The 14,327-nt window shown below is 40.8% G+C and overlaps 1 protein-coding gene across 1 annotated transcript; it reads right to left on the minus strand.

The window, feature by feature from the left end:
- Nucleotides 1-960: 960 nt before the first annotated feature.
- On the minus strand, nucleotides 961-14,327 carry LOC145410550 (delta(24)-sterol reductase-like). Its single transcript, XM_080280668.1, has 11 exons — nucleotides 14,252-14,327; nucleotides 9,683-9,821; nucleotides 7,654-7,809; nucleotides 7,038-7,143; nucleotides 6,463-6,581; nucleotides 6,223-6,317; nucleotides 5,578-5,749; nucleotides 5,095-5,238; nucleotides 4,515-4,712; nucleotides 3,410-3,588; nucleotides 961-1,559 (listed from the first exon to the last, which is right to left on the minus strand). Exons 1-11 carry the CDS (start codon nucleotides 14,311-14,313, stop codon nucleotides 1,406-1,408), a joined length of 1,524 nt encoding a protein of 507 aa, XP_080136794.1. The 5' UTR covers nucleotides 14,314-14,327; the 3' UTR covers nucleotides 961-1,405.

Consider the following 14,327-nt stretch of genomic DNA (forward strand, 5'->3'; position numbering starts at 1 on the left):
AGTGTGATCATTAGAGATATCATCGTCGTTGTTGTCATTGTGATCATCATCATCATCATCATCATCATCCGGACCTCCCTTCCCACCCTAGGGCAGGGTGAGGAGTAGCAACTTCCAGACAGCCAAAGTTTGCCCAGTTCAATGGGCCACACATCCATTCACTCATCATTCAAGCCCTGGAAGTCCTGGCTCCATCAGATCAGGCCACAAAAATTTCACCACATTCTGTAGCTTCACATATTACTTTTAAGTGACCAATACTTTTGGTAGATGTTGGGACAAATCTTTACTGCTAGTTACATTTATATTATAGGGCAGCATATTCTTAAATGTATACAGTACTCCCTTCATGTAATGAACTAACTGGTACCAGACTCTTGATGTTACAGCCGAACACTATGCTGTTCGGTAATTTCCCAGGTGTCATGGCATTTACCAAAGATCGTTAAATATAGTGTCATTTGGGTGGGCATTCATACACAGTAACATACAGCTAGGTCTAAATGGCTCCTTTTCTCAAGAAATGTTCAATTTATGACCCCTCTCACGATGCGAGTCATCCAGAGTCTGATGCGGCATTCTGCAGGATGCGGAGGAGCACGCACGTGTGTGCGTATCTGTAGGTACTCCACACTGGTCGGTGTTTCCCACACATCCATTCACTTACCAAAGAAAATTGTTAAATGGACATAATCATCAGCCAGCTCAAGCTGTTCGTTAAAACTGAAATTCGTTAAAGGTGAGTTCAGTATATCAAGGGTTTACTGTGTGATATTTCCATTTCTGTTTAGTAACAAACAGACTTATTCCTAGAGACTAGCTTGTGTAGTGACGTGTTTCATTCAGATACAGTACTATATTTTTAATCACCATCATCATTCCTACCAATGTCACTGACTCATTTCCCCGCTTAAAAAAGAAAAAAAGTTTAATTATGCATTTTTTTTGTTGTTGTGCTGAATTAACATATGATTTTTTAATGTACTTTATTATACGTCATCCACCATAACTTTGTGGAAATTTTCATTTTTATTATTATTATTATTTTTTTTAGCTAATTTCCTGTAGCTTAGTGGCTTGTAGCTTATTTCCCATAGCTTAGCTTGGTGGCACACTAAGACAATACTATGGCTCTATAATCCTTTCCACAGCACTGGTTCATGGCTGGTGATGTATTCTAGTACTCTCTTGTCACGGCTCAGCATTCTAGATAGAGATGGCAGTTTTATGCGAAGTTAAAGTGCACAAAATATAACTGATCAAAATTCTTTGCAGCTAGTAGTAGAGATAACTACTCAAGGTACCGTCCTGACAGTTCATTACTTAGTGTTCACTCAGTTTTGTATCAAAATGAAGTCTGAAACTCATGCCTAAACCTCTGGCCATCGTCACTTCCTTGAGCTGTCTATATGCGCGCTTTCCTGTTAACCTTATCGTAGACCTCTGGGAAGGCAGCTTTGCAACCCAGTTGTTGCCGGACTTGGTCGTACAGCATGTGGTCAAACATCTCTCGGTACTCCTCACGAGTCATGTAGGAGTCCGCATACATCATCTGGAAACTAAATTAGGGACTGTGACTGATGATGTCATGATTTCAGAGTGACTCAGTGTTACAATTTTATATATACTGTATCTCTCTCTGTCTCTGTCTCTCTCTCTCTCTCTCTCTCTCTATATATATATATATACTGGATATATATCTTCATTATAAGCTGAGGATGTGTTACCACAAATTCTTGCCTGCAATTGGTAAGGTATGGCAAACTGGGTGAAAACTGGCAAGTCAGCTTTATAGGATGCACACGAACTTCAATGTGTAATTTTTCAGTTATTTACTGTGGACTAACTAGCAAAAAAAATGAATATAAAGAGGGTAACATATGAAGATTTCCCTTGCTTCCTTGTATTTGAAATATGAATTACTTATGTATATTCTCTTCGTTTCACAAACAGTTTATTATTCATTGTAATGTTTTATCAGTACTTAGCTCCTGTAGATTTACCATATCCTTTACTTCCATGTTTCTATCATTACAGGGTGCATATGCAGTAATCACAGCCACTTTTACTATAAGAAATTTGCATCTACAGTACTATTGATATTTTTATAATAATTCATCTGAGTGTCACCAGTTACCAGTAAAGCAACTTCCTCATGATTCCATAAGTACATGCATATAACTAACTTCACAGCTACATATCACATCTCCCCATTCAACCACTTCACTCCCTCTGATGTCTGTCTCACACAGTGCCACGACAGCATATTGTACTTTTGTTCCATACATTCCTTCTCAGCCCTATTATGTTTTGTATTTGCAACTTGCACATTCTGCATTGCCATACCAAGGTCACATGGACAGTTTTTAGGCATATTTTTAGAGCATAAGGGAATTTTTTATTGTCACAACCGTTCATCATCATCATCCTAATTTTTTTTCCCATCCAAGGATGAGGTGATGTATGAAAGGGAAAGTATGAAAAAGAGAGAACTATCAACAGCATGCCCAGTGAAATGGGCTACACAGATATGTGCACTATAATAGTAGCAGTAGTAGTTGTTCCCTAGGCAGTCTGGCCGAACAGCCCCGAGTCCCTTAGGAAGGCCATGGCCAAGACCGGGCTTTCCCACAGAGCTCTCAAAGAGTGTATGTTGTGTTGTTGGCGTAGGTGATTGTGTGCAATGCAATCTTCCATAATGTGCTTAATAGTATGGGGTGCTGTGTTGCATCCTGGACAGGCATCAGCGACGGAGTCATCCAGCCTCTTCTGGTAGCTTAAGAGGGCTAGATGGTGCCCACATCTCAGCCTGGCCAGGTGGACCCTGTCCTCACAAGGAAGATAGGATTCAGAAGGGTGGATGTCAGGAGGCCGTGCATGCAGCTGTGTGTTGTCTTTAAGTGACTGAATGGAGCGTTGAGTGATCTGAGTGTGGATATGCTTCTGGAAGCTGGTCTGAACTGGGCGAGGGGGGAGAGATGACAGTATCTGTGTATGGTATCGTGTGCTGGGTGTTGTTTTGATGTTCCTCAGTGTGGGTGGATGTGCTGCCATGTACTGTAGTGGATGTTGTGGGTTTGTGGAGGCTGCAGCACTATAGTTTTTACCCTCACTTCACAAATACATGCTAAGGCTAAGACTGGTGTATTGGTATTAGCGAGGGTATTTTTATGAGATCATCGGCAGGTTTTCTGGTGGATCATTAAAGTCTGCTATGTGCAGTTCAAATCCTTAAACTGTTCCCTGCCTTGGTAGGGATTTGACCCTGGGACTTAGGACTGTAGGCCACCTCTTAACCAATTCAGCCACCATCTCCCCCAGACAGGGTTAGTTTGTTCACTCACGACACTATCTTTCCATATTCCTAAATGCAGTACATCCAAATTAAGAACAGATTGTGTTGGCTTACCCTTTCACTTTTCTCACAAATGCTTCAATTCTGCGGGTCGTTTCTACAGGCTCGAAGTTCCCTGTCTTGGGAACCCCATAGGTCCCAATGTCAACATACAGTGACTCCTTCTTGCTTGGTGGCTGCAGCATGCCAGGGTTGGCAGGCAGTTTGAAGGGACACAGCCATACTGGGTAGATCTGCACACACATGATGGAAGAGTTACTCAACACTCTCTTATCATACAGCACAGTTATTCTCTTTCTGGTTCAGTGCTGATGTTTGTATGCATACTGCAAAATATATTGTATTTTTTAAGTAGTTAATTTGCTTAGAATGATGAAGAGGATAACAGTGATGTGAACAAGTCAGAGATACAATTGCTGTAGAGTCACCCACCTGGGAATCAGACCCTGGCCACTGTACATGCAAATCCACTGTGCTGTTCATTGTACTACAAGATAATACTACTACAGATATTATAATCTTATCATGATAATATACATGGTCCTCATAGTTTATCATCATTTGATATATAACTCTGTCAGTGGTGAGCAGTATGTGCTCACAAAAACATAATGACCAGGCATTCACCAGTTATTGTTATGCAACCACACTCTCCCTGCTAAATGACGCATCCACTTCTGGAGCTGACAGCAACACGTCTATACTAACACAATGTCTTATGCTGCTGGCTAAATTTTACTGGATACCATCACCTGCTTCTATGCTACTGTTAGTGTACTATAGTGATACTGGAAAGGTATCTCATATTTCATTGTTGGGAGGTCTTGTTGGAAAAAAAAATAAATAAATAAAAGGATATTTGCAAGTGCAGAAGGACATGCCTTGTCAGAGTACATTCTTGGAGCAGAGTTTTCATTATACAATCACAAAATCAGCTAAGTCAAAGTAAAACAGTTTTACACAGAATTCCTGTACCTGTACATTTGACATGGAGTGATAAAGAGCGAACAGTGGAGTACCAGTGTATGTAGGAAAGTTGGCTGCGATAGAAGTTTAGTTGGGTAAGAGATGCATGGATATTTCTGCAGCAACCCTCCTTAGCTAAACTTTGGATATGACACCAAACAATAAATGCAGGTAGACAGATAAAGATGCTAACCTTAACTTCTTTCTCGAATACATTTAGTGCATCTTTAAGGGTGTCCATTGGTACCAGCATATCTTGAATGATATGGTTCTTCTCATACAGCTCCTTAACTGCTTGGCCTTGCGTCAGTTTGAGCAGTGATACTTTAGGAGGAACCAACCACCCCAGCAGGTATCGGAACACCACGTTGTTACCAAAGGGTATGATGTCCTGTGCAGTAACATATCAGTGAGATTCTAGTAGAGTGTTAATGTTACAATGGCTACAAATTTTCTAGTACAGTACATCAAATGATCTACTCTGTTTTAATTTGGACTAAACTTGCCATCTCCACCCTGAATACTGAGCTGTACCAAAAGATTTGGTACTAGAATGCAATGGTACTGTAGTCATAATGAAGTGCTGTAGAAAGGATATAGAGTAGAGGCATAATATTGTCATTCTGCCACTGAGCACCATGAAACAGATTGCAGAAGGATGTTTATTTCTGCCAGATTAAGGTGGATGATTTATAATATTGTCTTAAATTACACCCCAGCTATTTGAAGACAAGAAGGAAAAATACGCACAGAAGGATCTCTAATAAGTATACCTGAATCTCCCAGAAGATGGATCGAGAGTGGCGGTGGTAGTAGTCTCTGAGGGGTATGTACTCCACACCATGCTCATCTTTGTTAATGTAGTTGTGAACATGCTTGAAGAACCACGGTTTGTACCAACGACCGATGTTGTTCAGCTGCATTTATAATTATATGTTAAAAATGAATTTAAAAAAATGTTTGAGACTAAGAGCAAAGTGTTCCTTGTAGCTGGCAACCATGCAGAAGGGGACATAATAACACAAACAGCGCAGACACTACCATTACCTTAATCTTCCTTGGAGAACTGTATTAGGTCAGAAACAGTAAACTTTCCTATTTTGCTACTAAAGAATGACTGGGATATTACATACTGTACATACCAATGCATACATACTATACATACATATATACATACATACGTATATCCATACATTCACGCACATAAATGTACATGAGTACTACAGTACAGTACAGTATTATAAACACAACTTCACCTTTCCTGGTTCAGCAGAGGTACACATGTTGGCAGTCATGACAACACCAGAGTGAAGGCTGTACATGAGGCCCTCCACAAACTGGTTGCCCTCCACCCGCTCCACCTCCCTCGTGAAGGTCTTGATGAAGTTGTCCAGGGAATGACATGGCTGATACTCCACTCGCACAAACCTCAACATAGTATGGGTCCAGCAAGGTAGGTTAAACACATAACTTCTATAGTGTTAAGCTTTTACACACATACATGTGCATACTACTTATATGTGCCACAGCACCTACAAATAACTGTACACACTGAAAAACTCACTATACATGCTTGTTACTAAAAATTTCTGTAGCAAATTTTATTTCACCTAAAAAAATCATCTCCTTGTCACAAAGGGTGGGAAGATTAAGAAGAAATGAGACAGAATTTTCTCAACTTCACCTCACTTACTGTAGCTTATGCTGTAAGAACTAAGACTGCTTCCACTACAAGTGGTTTAGTGTGGGTCCATATAAATTTATAATATTGTATACTGTATACTAATATAAATTTCTGTCCATGTTATTACTGTATACTAAAATCTTAGTACAGTATTTGCTTTTTCACTTTGTGGTACTGTAATCCAAACTCCACAAGCCACCCTTACATTACTTCATACCTTTCTGTTGGAATTATTTTAATTTCAACTGCTGTCAAGAAGCCCAAGGTGCCATATGACCAGGGTACAGAGTAAAACAGATCAGAGTTCTCAGTCTGAAAATGAAATGCCAATACTTAGATTCATGCTTTCCTTAAAATGTTTCATAGCTATATTTTTTCCATTGCCACTGAGTTTAAAAGTACTGTACAAACTCTGCATATACAGTATCTTGTAATAATAATAATATTGGTTTCTTACCTCTGAACAAGTAACAACAGAGCCATCTGCTGTGACCAGTTCGTATGAAAGACAGATGTGCTGGAATAATCCTTCTTTGTGTGATGATGTCTCAATCCCAGTGCCCATTACCAGTCCACCTGTAAATATCACAAGCAACCTACTAAATTAAATATGTAGGTTGGTGGAGATATATGAGAGAGGGGGGTGTGAGTTGGGAGCAGGGGAGTGAAATGGCGGGGGACAGGGCGACTTGGAGGCGATTTGTTTGTGGCCACCCCAAACGGGATTGAGGCGTCTGGCAATAGATAGATAGATAGATAGGTTGGTGGAAATATACTCTGGATCCAAATCAAGACAGCAGTTTTAAAAATTCGCTGTCATCATCAGTCTAAACATTTTTCACCATATTCAGATGGAGTGGTAAGATAACGAAGTATGGCTCTCTGAACTAAGCCTTTTCAGAACAAAAATAATGAGAAATTTTTGTTTCAGTTTCCATCCCGAATAAGTATAGTACCATAGTGGAATTTCTGTAATGCAGCCGGCAGAACAAACACTTACAGTTCACTATGCTGTACTGTATGTCGGCTTACCTACAGTGAGGTCATCCAGCTCTGGTACAACAGGTATCGTCCATCCCAGCTCAATCAGGGTGTGAGTTAACTGTCCCATCGTCACAAGGGGCTCACACCGCACTGTCTGAAACCAGTGAAGTAGGCCATTGTGAACAAACACGAACAACAGCTTGTTAAAACACTTTATTGAGGAGAAATATGCAATTCCTTAAATTAAAGAAAAATATTGACCTCAAAGTGGGCAAGATGTTTGATCTCTTTAGAGACATGAACTGGGGAAAAAGAGAAATCCTAAATACATTCTACCCCTCCCAACTCTCAGTCCACTCTCCTGTGCCACAAGACCTTGCATCACAAACACTGGGAGCCTGTCAAAATATGCAGGTAGTATGGAACTTTTTTTTTTTATGCCATGTACTCCCTTAGGGACTATGACACTGCCCCTGAATTTTTAAAAAGAAAATACTACTTTAATTGGTTATGAACCAAGACATTCAGTTCCAAGGCAGCCTACCCCTTCACCCTGATAAGGAAATTTAAATACAAATATTTATCTAGCTGTGTCATTTTGGTGTCAACAGTATTAGTATCTGAAACAGAATACAGAAGGAATGTAAGACAGAAACTGTAGTACCCTATTCTTTGTGTCAATCTCCAGGATGTCGACCATGTTTACAGAGACTTTATGGAAGGTCTTCTTATAGGCCCCCTCCCTGAAGCTGATGGTCTGCCACCCTGGTCGGGCAGTGCACATTGGTGTCGTCCGGCCACCATCATTCCATTCTCTTACCTGGATTGCAAGGCAAGGGGTTAAATGATAAACACGTATTAGCACCTTCCTCCAAGTAAATTTCTCAGACTTAGCTGAATTTCAGTTAATTTCACAATAACTCTAGGGAAAGCCATTCAGCAGTTTCTGAGGCAAGCTGTACGTTATCATTTAGTCACAGATATTTAGATGCTGCTACTCTCAACCACACCCAGTTCTGACATCCTACATGGCACTGCCTTTAAGTTCTTGACTGATGATTATATATACAGTACAGTATATATATAATCATCATCATCATCATCATCATCATCCGGACCTCTTTTCCCACCCAAGGGCAGTATACAGTACATCCCCACAATATGCGAGTTCCGAGTACGCGATCCCCCTTGTACGCGAGGACCCTTTTTTTTTTTTTTTTTTTTTTTTATAAATGTATTTTTTAATAGTACGTGAACTGAGCTCCTTGTAAGTGAGACGGGCAGCGAAGAGTGGCCTAAATCCAGGGTTACCCCGAGTACACGACATTGTCCCACCAAGAAGCGATAACGGTTGCTTACGCTCCGCCCACCTTGTGCAGCGAGTGGACAAGGCTGATGCAGAGCAGGAGACAGCAGCAGAAAAGGCAGCAACACCAGTGATGGAGAGTGAAGATTTGACCATGATGGAGATCAGCTGGGTACTGTGTCCTTGATAAATTCAAGGAAGAATTCAAGGACATCGAACGCTCTCAGTTGCGAGTACAGAAGGTGATGTCTTCACTGGACAGAATCTTCTGCTACTATACCAAGCATAACCAGGAAGTAAACAGGCGGAAGCAAACACTCATCACCCGTTTCCTTCGGCTTAAACAAAGTGAGGAATCACTCCCTTCATCAGAAGAGCCATATCCTGAGGAGGATCAAGAGGCTGATTCAATGTTTGAGGTGTCAGAAATAGACTTTGAAGGGTTTATGAATGAAGTGAGTGCATTAGGTAGTGAAAGTGCTGGTTATGAAAGTGGTGATGAAAGTGGTGAGGAAGTGGTGTGTCAAGTGGTGTGATGGGTGATGCAGGCGATGCGCACTAGGTGCCTCATCCTGCCTCGGATCCTCTTCTTACCTCCATCACACCTGTTGTCCTCTTGGATGAAGGTGAGCAGCCACATTCTTGTTGGTTTAGTTAAGCCATATCCTTGTTGATTTACCTAGTAAAGCCATAATCTTGTTGGTTTACTTTATCTTAGGTAATATGTCTTAGATGGTTTCCCTGTATAGTACAATACTTAGGTCTGAGAGGTGTCTCAAGAGTTGCCCGTGAAGGAGGATGCCGCCCATATGTAATTTTTCCCATAAGTTTATGTATTCACAGTATGCCAGTTCCTAATACGCGACGTTCTCTGCCGCCCATATAGGCGTTTACTAGGGGGATGTACCATATACACAGTATATATATACTGTATATATACCGGTATATATATATATATATATATATATATATATATATATAAACACACACGTGTGTGTGAAGAATAAAAAAAATATCTTAATACCAATGATGACAGAATATGCAATATCCTGTATATGAGTGAATACTAAACGGTAGTAAATCAGTATTCATATTTCTAAGTACAGTACATACTCATTAAAATCATGTGGAACACTGAGTGATTCTAAAAATGAAAAACAGGTAAATGAATGGTCAGATTTCATAGTATACATTAAAATCACCTGCAACATTGCATGAATCTGCGTGTACAGGAAAATGGGTATTCATACCAGTATTCCTAACTTTACGTGGTATACATTAAAATTATCTGTAGCACTGAGTGATTCTGTATGTACAGGTAAATGGCTATTCATATTTTTAAAAATACAGTAAATCAAAATTATATGTAACACTGAGTGATTCTGACCTGCCTCTGAACAGCCTGAACCTTCCTGTCATGGTGCTGAGGGGCAGAGCTGAGCTTGAAGATGAGCCAGGAACGGGTGTAGTAGTAAATGTCATACAGGAAGGAGGCAGGTAGTAGGAAGAAAATTACCAACACCCATCTAGAAAGACAGCATGAGACAGTTTGGTAAGATTCCCTTATTTCATGACATGATTACAGTATTATTTCTTTATATCATCCTCAGACCTAATACCTAGCTACCTAGAAAGTATGAGAGATTAAAAGACTGTTTCATCCTCAATTCTCTTCATGCATCATATGTAGGTAATTTATATAGGCTAACACCAAACGACTTCATTCAGCTGGGACATATCATAACAAACACTGAATCAAAAATATCAGTGTTAACCTTTTCCTTGCTGTGGACACCTAGAGTATTTTACTCCAAATATAACATTCATCTGAGTAAAATCTCGATGTCAGAAGGTTAATGAATTGGTAAAGAAAATATGGTAGGATAACACACAGCAGACTAAAAATAACTGATGGTGCCTTATCTTTTAGACATGCATGTAATTTCATTTCAGACTACATTAAGATACAAAATATTACCATGTCTGTTATCACAGTTAAGTGGGTATTACATCCAGATTATAAGGCCTATTTGTAGGAACCAAAGGTCAATTACTGTTACGAAATGCCAGAATATTGTAAACACTTTGTAGTTCTTTGTGTGTTTATTTTGAAAAGCTATCCCTTAGTCATTGCTTCTACCTTATTGGTTATTTATCCGTCTCTTCTACCCATGCCACTGTGGGCATGACACTTTTATTCCCCTTCCTTCCCCAACCTTGGAATAACCCCTCTCTTCTCGTATAACATGACCCTTCTTTTCTCCCTCCCTCAGACACCCCTTTCACCTCCGTAATTTCTCACCGTTTCTTTCTTTATCTTATTTGGACAAGACCTTTCCCTTTTACCTCTCATCTCCCTTGGATATGACCCTTCGCTTTTCTCCTCTACTGAGCTCTTTTGTACGTGACCCTCCCCCCTTCCTGGAACAATAGCCACCTCTCCTTTCATCAGATATTCCCTCCCTCCCATTTGTTTCTCTAGACCCTCCTTCCCCTAGCCCTTCCTGTTTCCAGACATTTGCTTCCTCGTTGCTCCTTTAGCTCATATTTTCTCCCCCTCGTTCCACTAGATATCCTCATCCATATTCCTTTCATTGCTACACCAAACACGACCATGCTCAGGTATTAACTTCACTGTCATAATTGAAGTACAGTAGTGAGAAATGTTTTTGGAGTGGACACTGCGAGGCTCAAATGCACATGGACATACACTGACCATAAGTCATGCCCACTGGCCAGAGGCTTATATTACATAATACACCCCAGACCTTCTACCACACCAACTAAACTCCCTGTTCATCCTTGGATGGTCACCTACATTTCGTTCCTTTGTTCCCAAGTTCTTTTTCAACCTCAGTTGATCTCTTAGATTTCCCCTTCCCATCAAACATTCCAAGCGTTTTGCCGCCATCAATCTCACCATTCCTCAGTGAATGATCCAATAGATTCATTCAATGCCCATACCATTACTGGACACAGAAGATGGGCAGTATACAGTACTGTACCCAAAGAAGCCATACCCAGCATCTCCTAGGTAAGCAGAACAGGCTGCCAGTTCCTCACACAGATAGCGAAAGGCTTGCCCTTTCCTTTGGCGGCATAGAATGGGCTTCTGGCAAAGGTGAAACTGGGTGTAGCAGGACCCTAGAGTTTCACATCTTGGAGAGAGAGAGAGAGAGAGAGAGAGAGAGAGAGAGAGAGAGTATAGTCCGACGCCATAATGCCGTATGGGGAGGCCATTTGACTTTGAATTGGTTGTTTTAGGGGGAGGGGCAGTAACCCTCCGCCAACCCACTTGTTGACACGTAGGGAACATGTATGGGTTGGTTATATGGTTACCACCCAGCGCTGTAAATAGTTCCTGGCTTACAGGAAACCATTAAGCTTGTCACTCAATGTAAAGCTATCTGAAAAGGAGAGTAATAAATACTCACACGAAAGATAGGACAAATAGGTAGAGAGGATGGCAGACGGAAAATGATAAAGGTGAAGGAAGAAGTAGGTAGCACTACATCAGGTGAGTGGATGATGGCTATCACCACCTGCTGCGAATCTTTGAGTCCATTTACCGGTACCTAAAATAAGTTTGCTCATGTCCAGATACGAATTCATGACCCTAAAAGGAAAGCACTGGATGTGTCAGCTTGACCATAATTGTGTCAGTGCTTTATTTGTCCACGTGGCTTGCAGACCAACACCAGCTAATGAAAGCAACTGTTTCTTCAGTTACCATCAAAGATTGGGGCTTGCATACCTTCGCCCTCCCAGTTTTACAGTTAGGCCTACATATGGTTTTGCATGTGGAAGGATGGATTATTGCCAAGAGAGATGAGTGTCGCAAAGACAACAACATGAAAAGTATTGTCACGTCTACTTTCCACCTCCCCCATTCCTTCCTTCTTCCAATTCCCCCCCCCTTCTCTCTCTCTCTCTCTCTCTCTCTCTCTCTCTCTCTCTCTCTCTCTCTTATCACGTCTACTGTCCACGGCCGCCGGCTTGATAACTGCTGATAGTGTCGTCCCCCTGTGCATATAACATTACCACATAACAGCTACCTTCTTTGCCCGGTTGTTGACTCGACATTTACGAAATCTAAACAAGGAGCCGATATATACCTAAAAAAAAATGCATTACCTGAATAAAACAGCAGTTTAGTGTCTATTATTAGTGAGTAAAAGCTCGCCATTTAGGTAAGCTAAGTTTGCTCACACTAAAAGGAAAGAACTGGATGTATTAGCTTGCTTTATTTGTTCACGTGGCAGCTCATAATGTGAGATAGGTTGGACACAAATATATAACTATAAATTATATACTATATTCGTATATATAAAATATACTGGTATAAACACAGTTTAATAAAGAAAGAGACGAGCACACTGGTGTGTGTGTGTGTGTGTGTGTGTGTGTGTGTTCTTCCCTAATTGTTGATCTTATCTAACTATGAAAGAGCAGCAGGCCTATTCTGCCAAATTAATGGATGACATGATGGTATGCAGCACTTATGCAGACTTTACTTCCATTTTTTTGCATATATGATTGCCAGATATGTGCAGATATTATCTGGTAGTGTATGAAGGACTTTGTACAGTGTAAGGTAAATCTGTTACTATAGAGGTTTGAATTTTTATAACGAATGAAAACCCTCCAGAATTAAAGTAACCTTCACTTAGTCAAACGCATTCAGTGTAGTACCAGGTACAGTAACATGCCGTTACGGTGAATGTCCTTCAAAATCTGCTGTATGAAGACTATGAAGGTAATTTCTTCAAGAGAAAAACCAAGCACCACTTTCAGGGAATTTTGTTGTTTGCAAACGCAGAATGGTTTTAGACTACACAGACACTGAAACCACTATTCCATCCGAAGTAGTGGCTTATCTCAACCTTAGCGCGTGAGGCGTGAGGACCCCCTGGACACCTTCCTGATATATTTTCCGGCATCGGTAGAGAGACGGTCTGCAGTCCTGATGGACCCAGGTTCGAATCCCGGCTGGGGCAGGGAATAGTTTAAGGATTTGAATTTCATAAAAACAGACTTTCCTGATCTACCAGATGGCCCGCCGACATGTCAGTCTTGTATGAGACAGCCGAAGTGATGACATGTGGAGGTGTAGGAGGACTACTGGGCCTTGGGATAGGCTACTGCCCCCGAGATATAGGCCCTGAAGCCTTTGCCCATAGTCGGACACATAAAATAAAAAGTATATAAAGTTCAAAACTTCTAGTGGCGGTAGCTCGCCATATGTCCACTGATGACGACTTCCTCTCTTGTACTCACATACTCAATGTAAAGCATCTACCAATGCTTAATTAGGTGAACCAAACAATAACAACAGGTAAGTTTAAGGTGAAAGAATACTAACAGGTTTGTGTTTCTTAACAAAACGGAAATATGACAAATAATATGCGATTGCGAATATAGGCTACCCTGAACACTTTTACAAAGCTTCGTCTAAATCAGATATAAAACTAATTGACCTTGCCATGTGACCTTGACCTTTGACTAATCTCCAAGTCGAATAGTTTTGCTTGTGCCTTATCTTTAACCATCCCACAGAGTTTGGTTTAAAACGGATCAATACTTGTTGACCTTGCCAGCTGACCTTGACCTTTAACCTACTGTTCTGGTACAGCAATGGGGTCGGTCCCTTGGCGGATCCAGAGCTTGCAACAAGGCTGGTTAAAATCTAATCAAAACTGTTACACTATTAAAACACACACACTTGCATGCGCGAGGGTTACTATAGTAGATATTTAAGGTAACAAATGCTCTCTCTCTCTCTATGCGCAGCTATCATAAAGGCGACAAACGCGTGAAAACACAAAATCAGATACTGCCTTGTTGCGGCTACAAATATCCTAGGCATCTCGGTAAACAGAATTACGTAACTAAATGACATGCCCTTATATTGTAGTATTTCCTTAACCTATCATTATCTCTCCGGTGTAGAACTTACCGGTAATGTATGAGAATGTACTCCAGCCACCCCTTGGAGGAATGAGACGAAAAAGCAGCCATGACAACCCCAGCGA

Source organism: Coenobita brevimanus, chromosome 86, assembly GCF_032717465.1.
Source record: "Coenobita brevimanus isolate Jiangsu-jjx chromosome 86, ASM3271746v2, whole genome shotgun sequence".
In the NCBI taxonomy this organism is placed as follows: domain Eukaryota; kingdom Metazoa; phylum Arthropoda; class Malacostraca; order Decapoda; family Coenobitidae; genus Coenobita; species Coenobita brevimanus.

What these genes read in the sequence shown, in the direction of transcription:
- LOC145410550 (XM_080280668.1), bottom strand. Translation starts at nt 14,313, where the DNA reads ATGGCTGCTTTTTCGTCTCATTCCTCCAAGGGGTGGCTGGAGTACATT. An exon ending in TTCAGGCTGTTCAGAGGCAG is followed by an intron (nt 7,810 to 9,682) that starts GTCAGAATCACT and finishes CTTGCAATCCAG; the next exon opens with GTAAGAGAATGGAATGATGG. An exon ending in GCTGGATGACCTCACTGTAG is followed by an intron (nt 6,582 to 7,037) that starts GTAAGCCGACAT and finishes TGATATTTACAG; the next exon opens with GTGGACTGGTAATGGGCACT.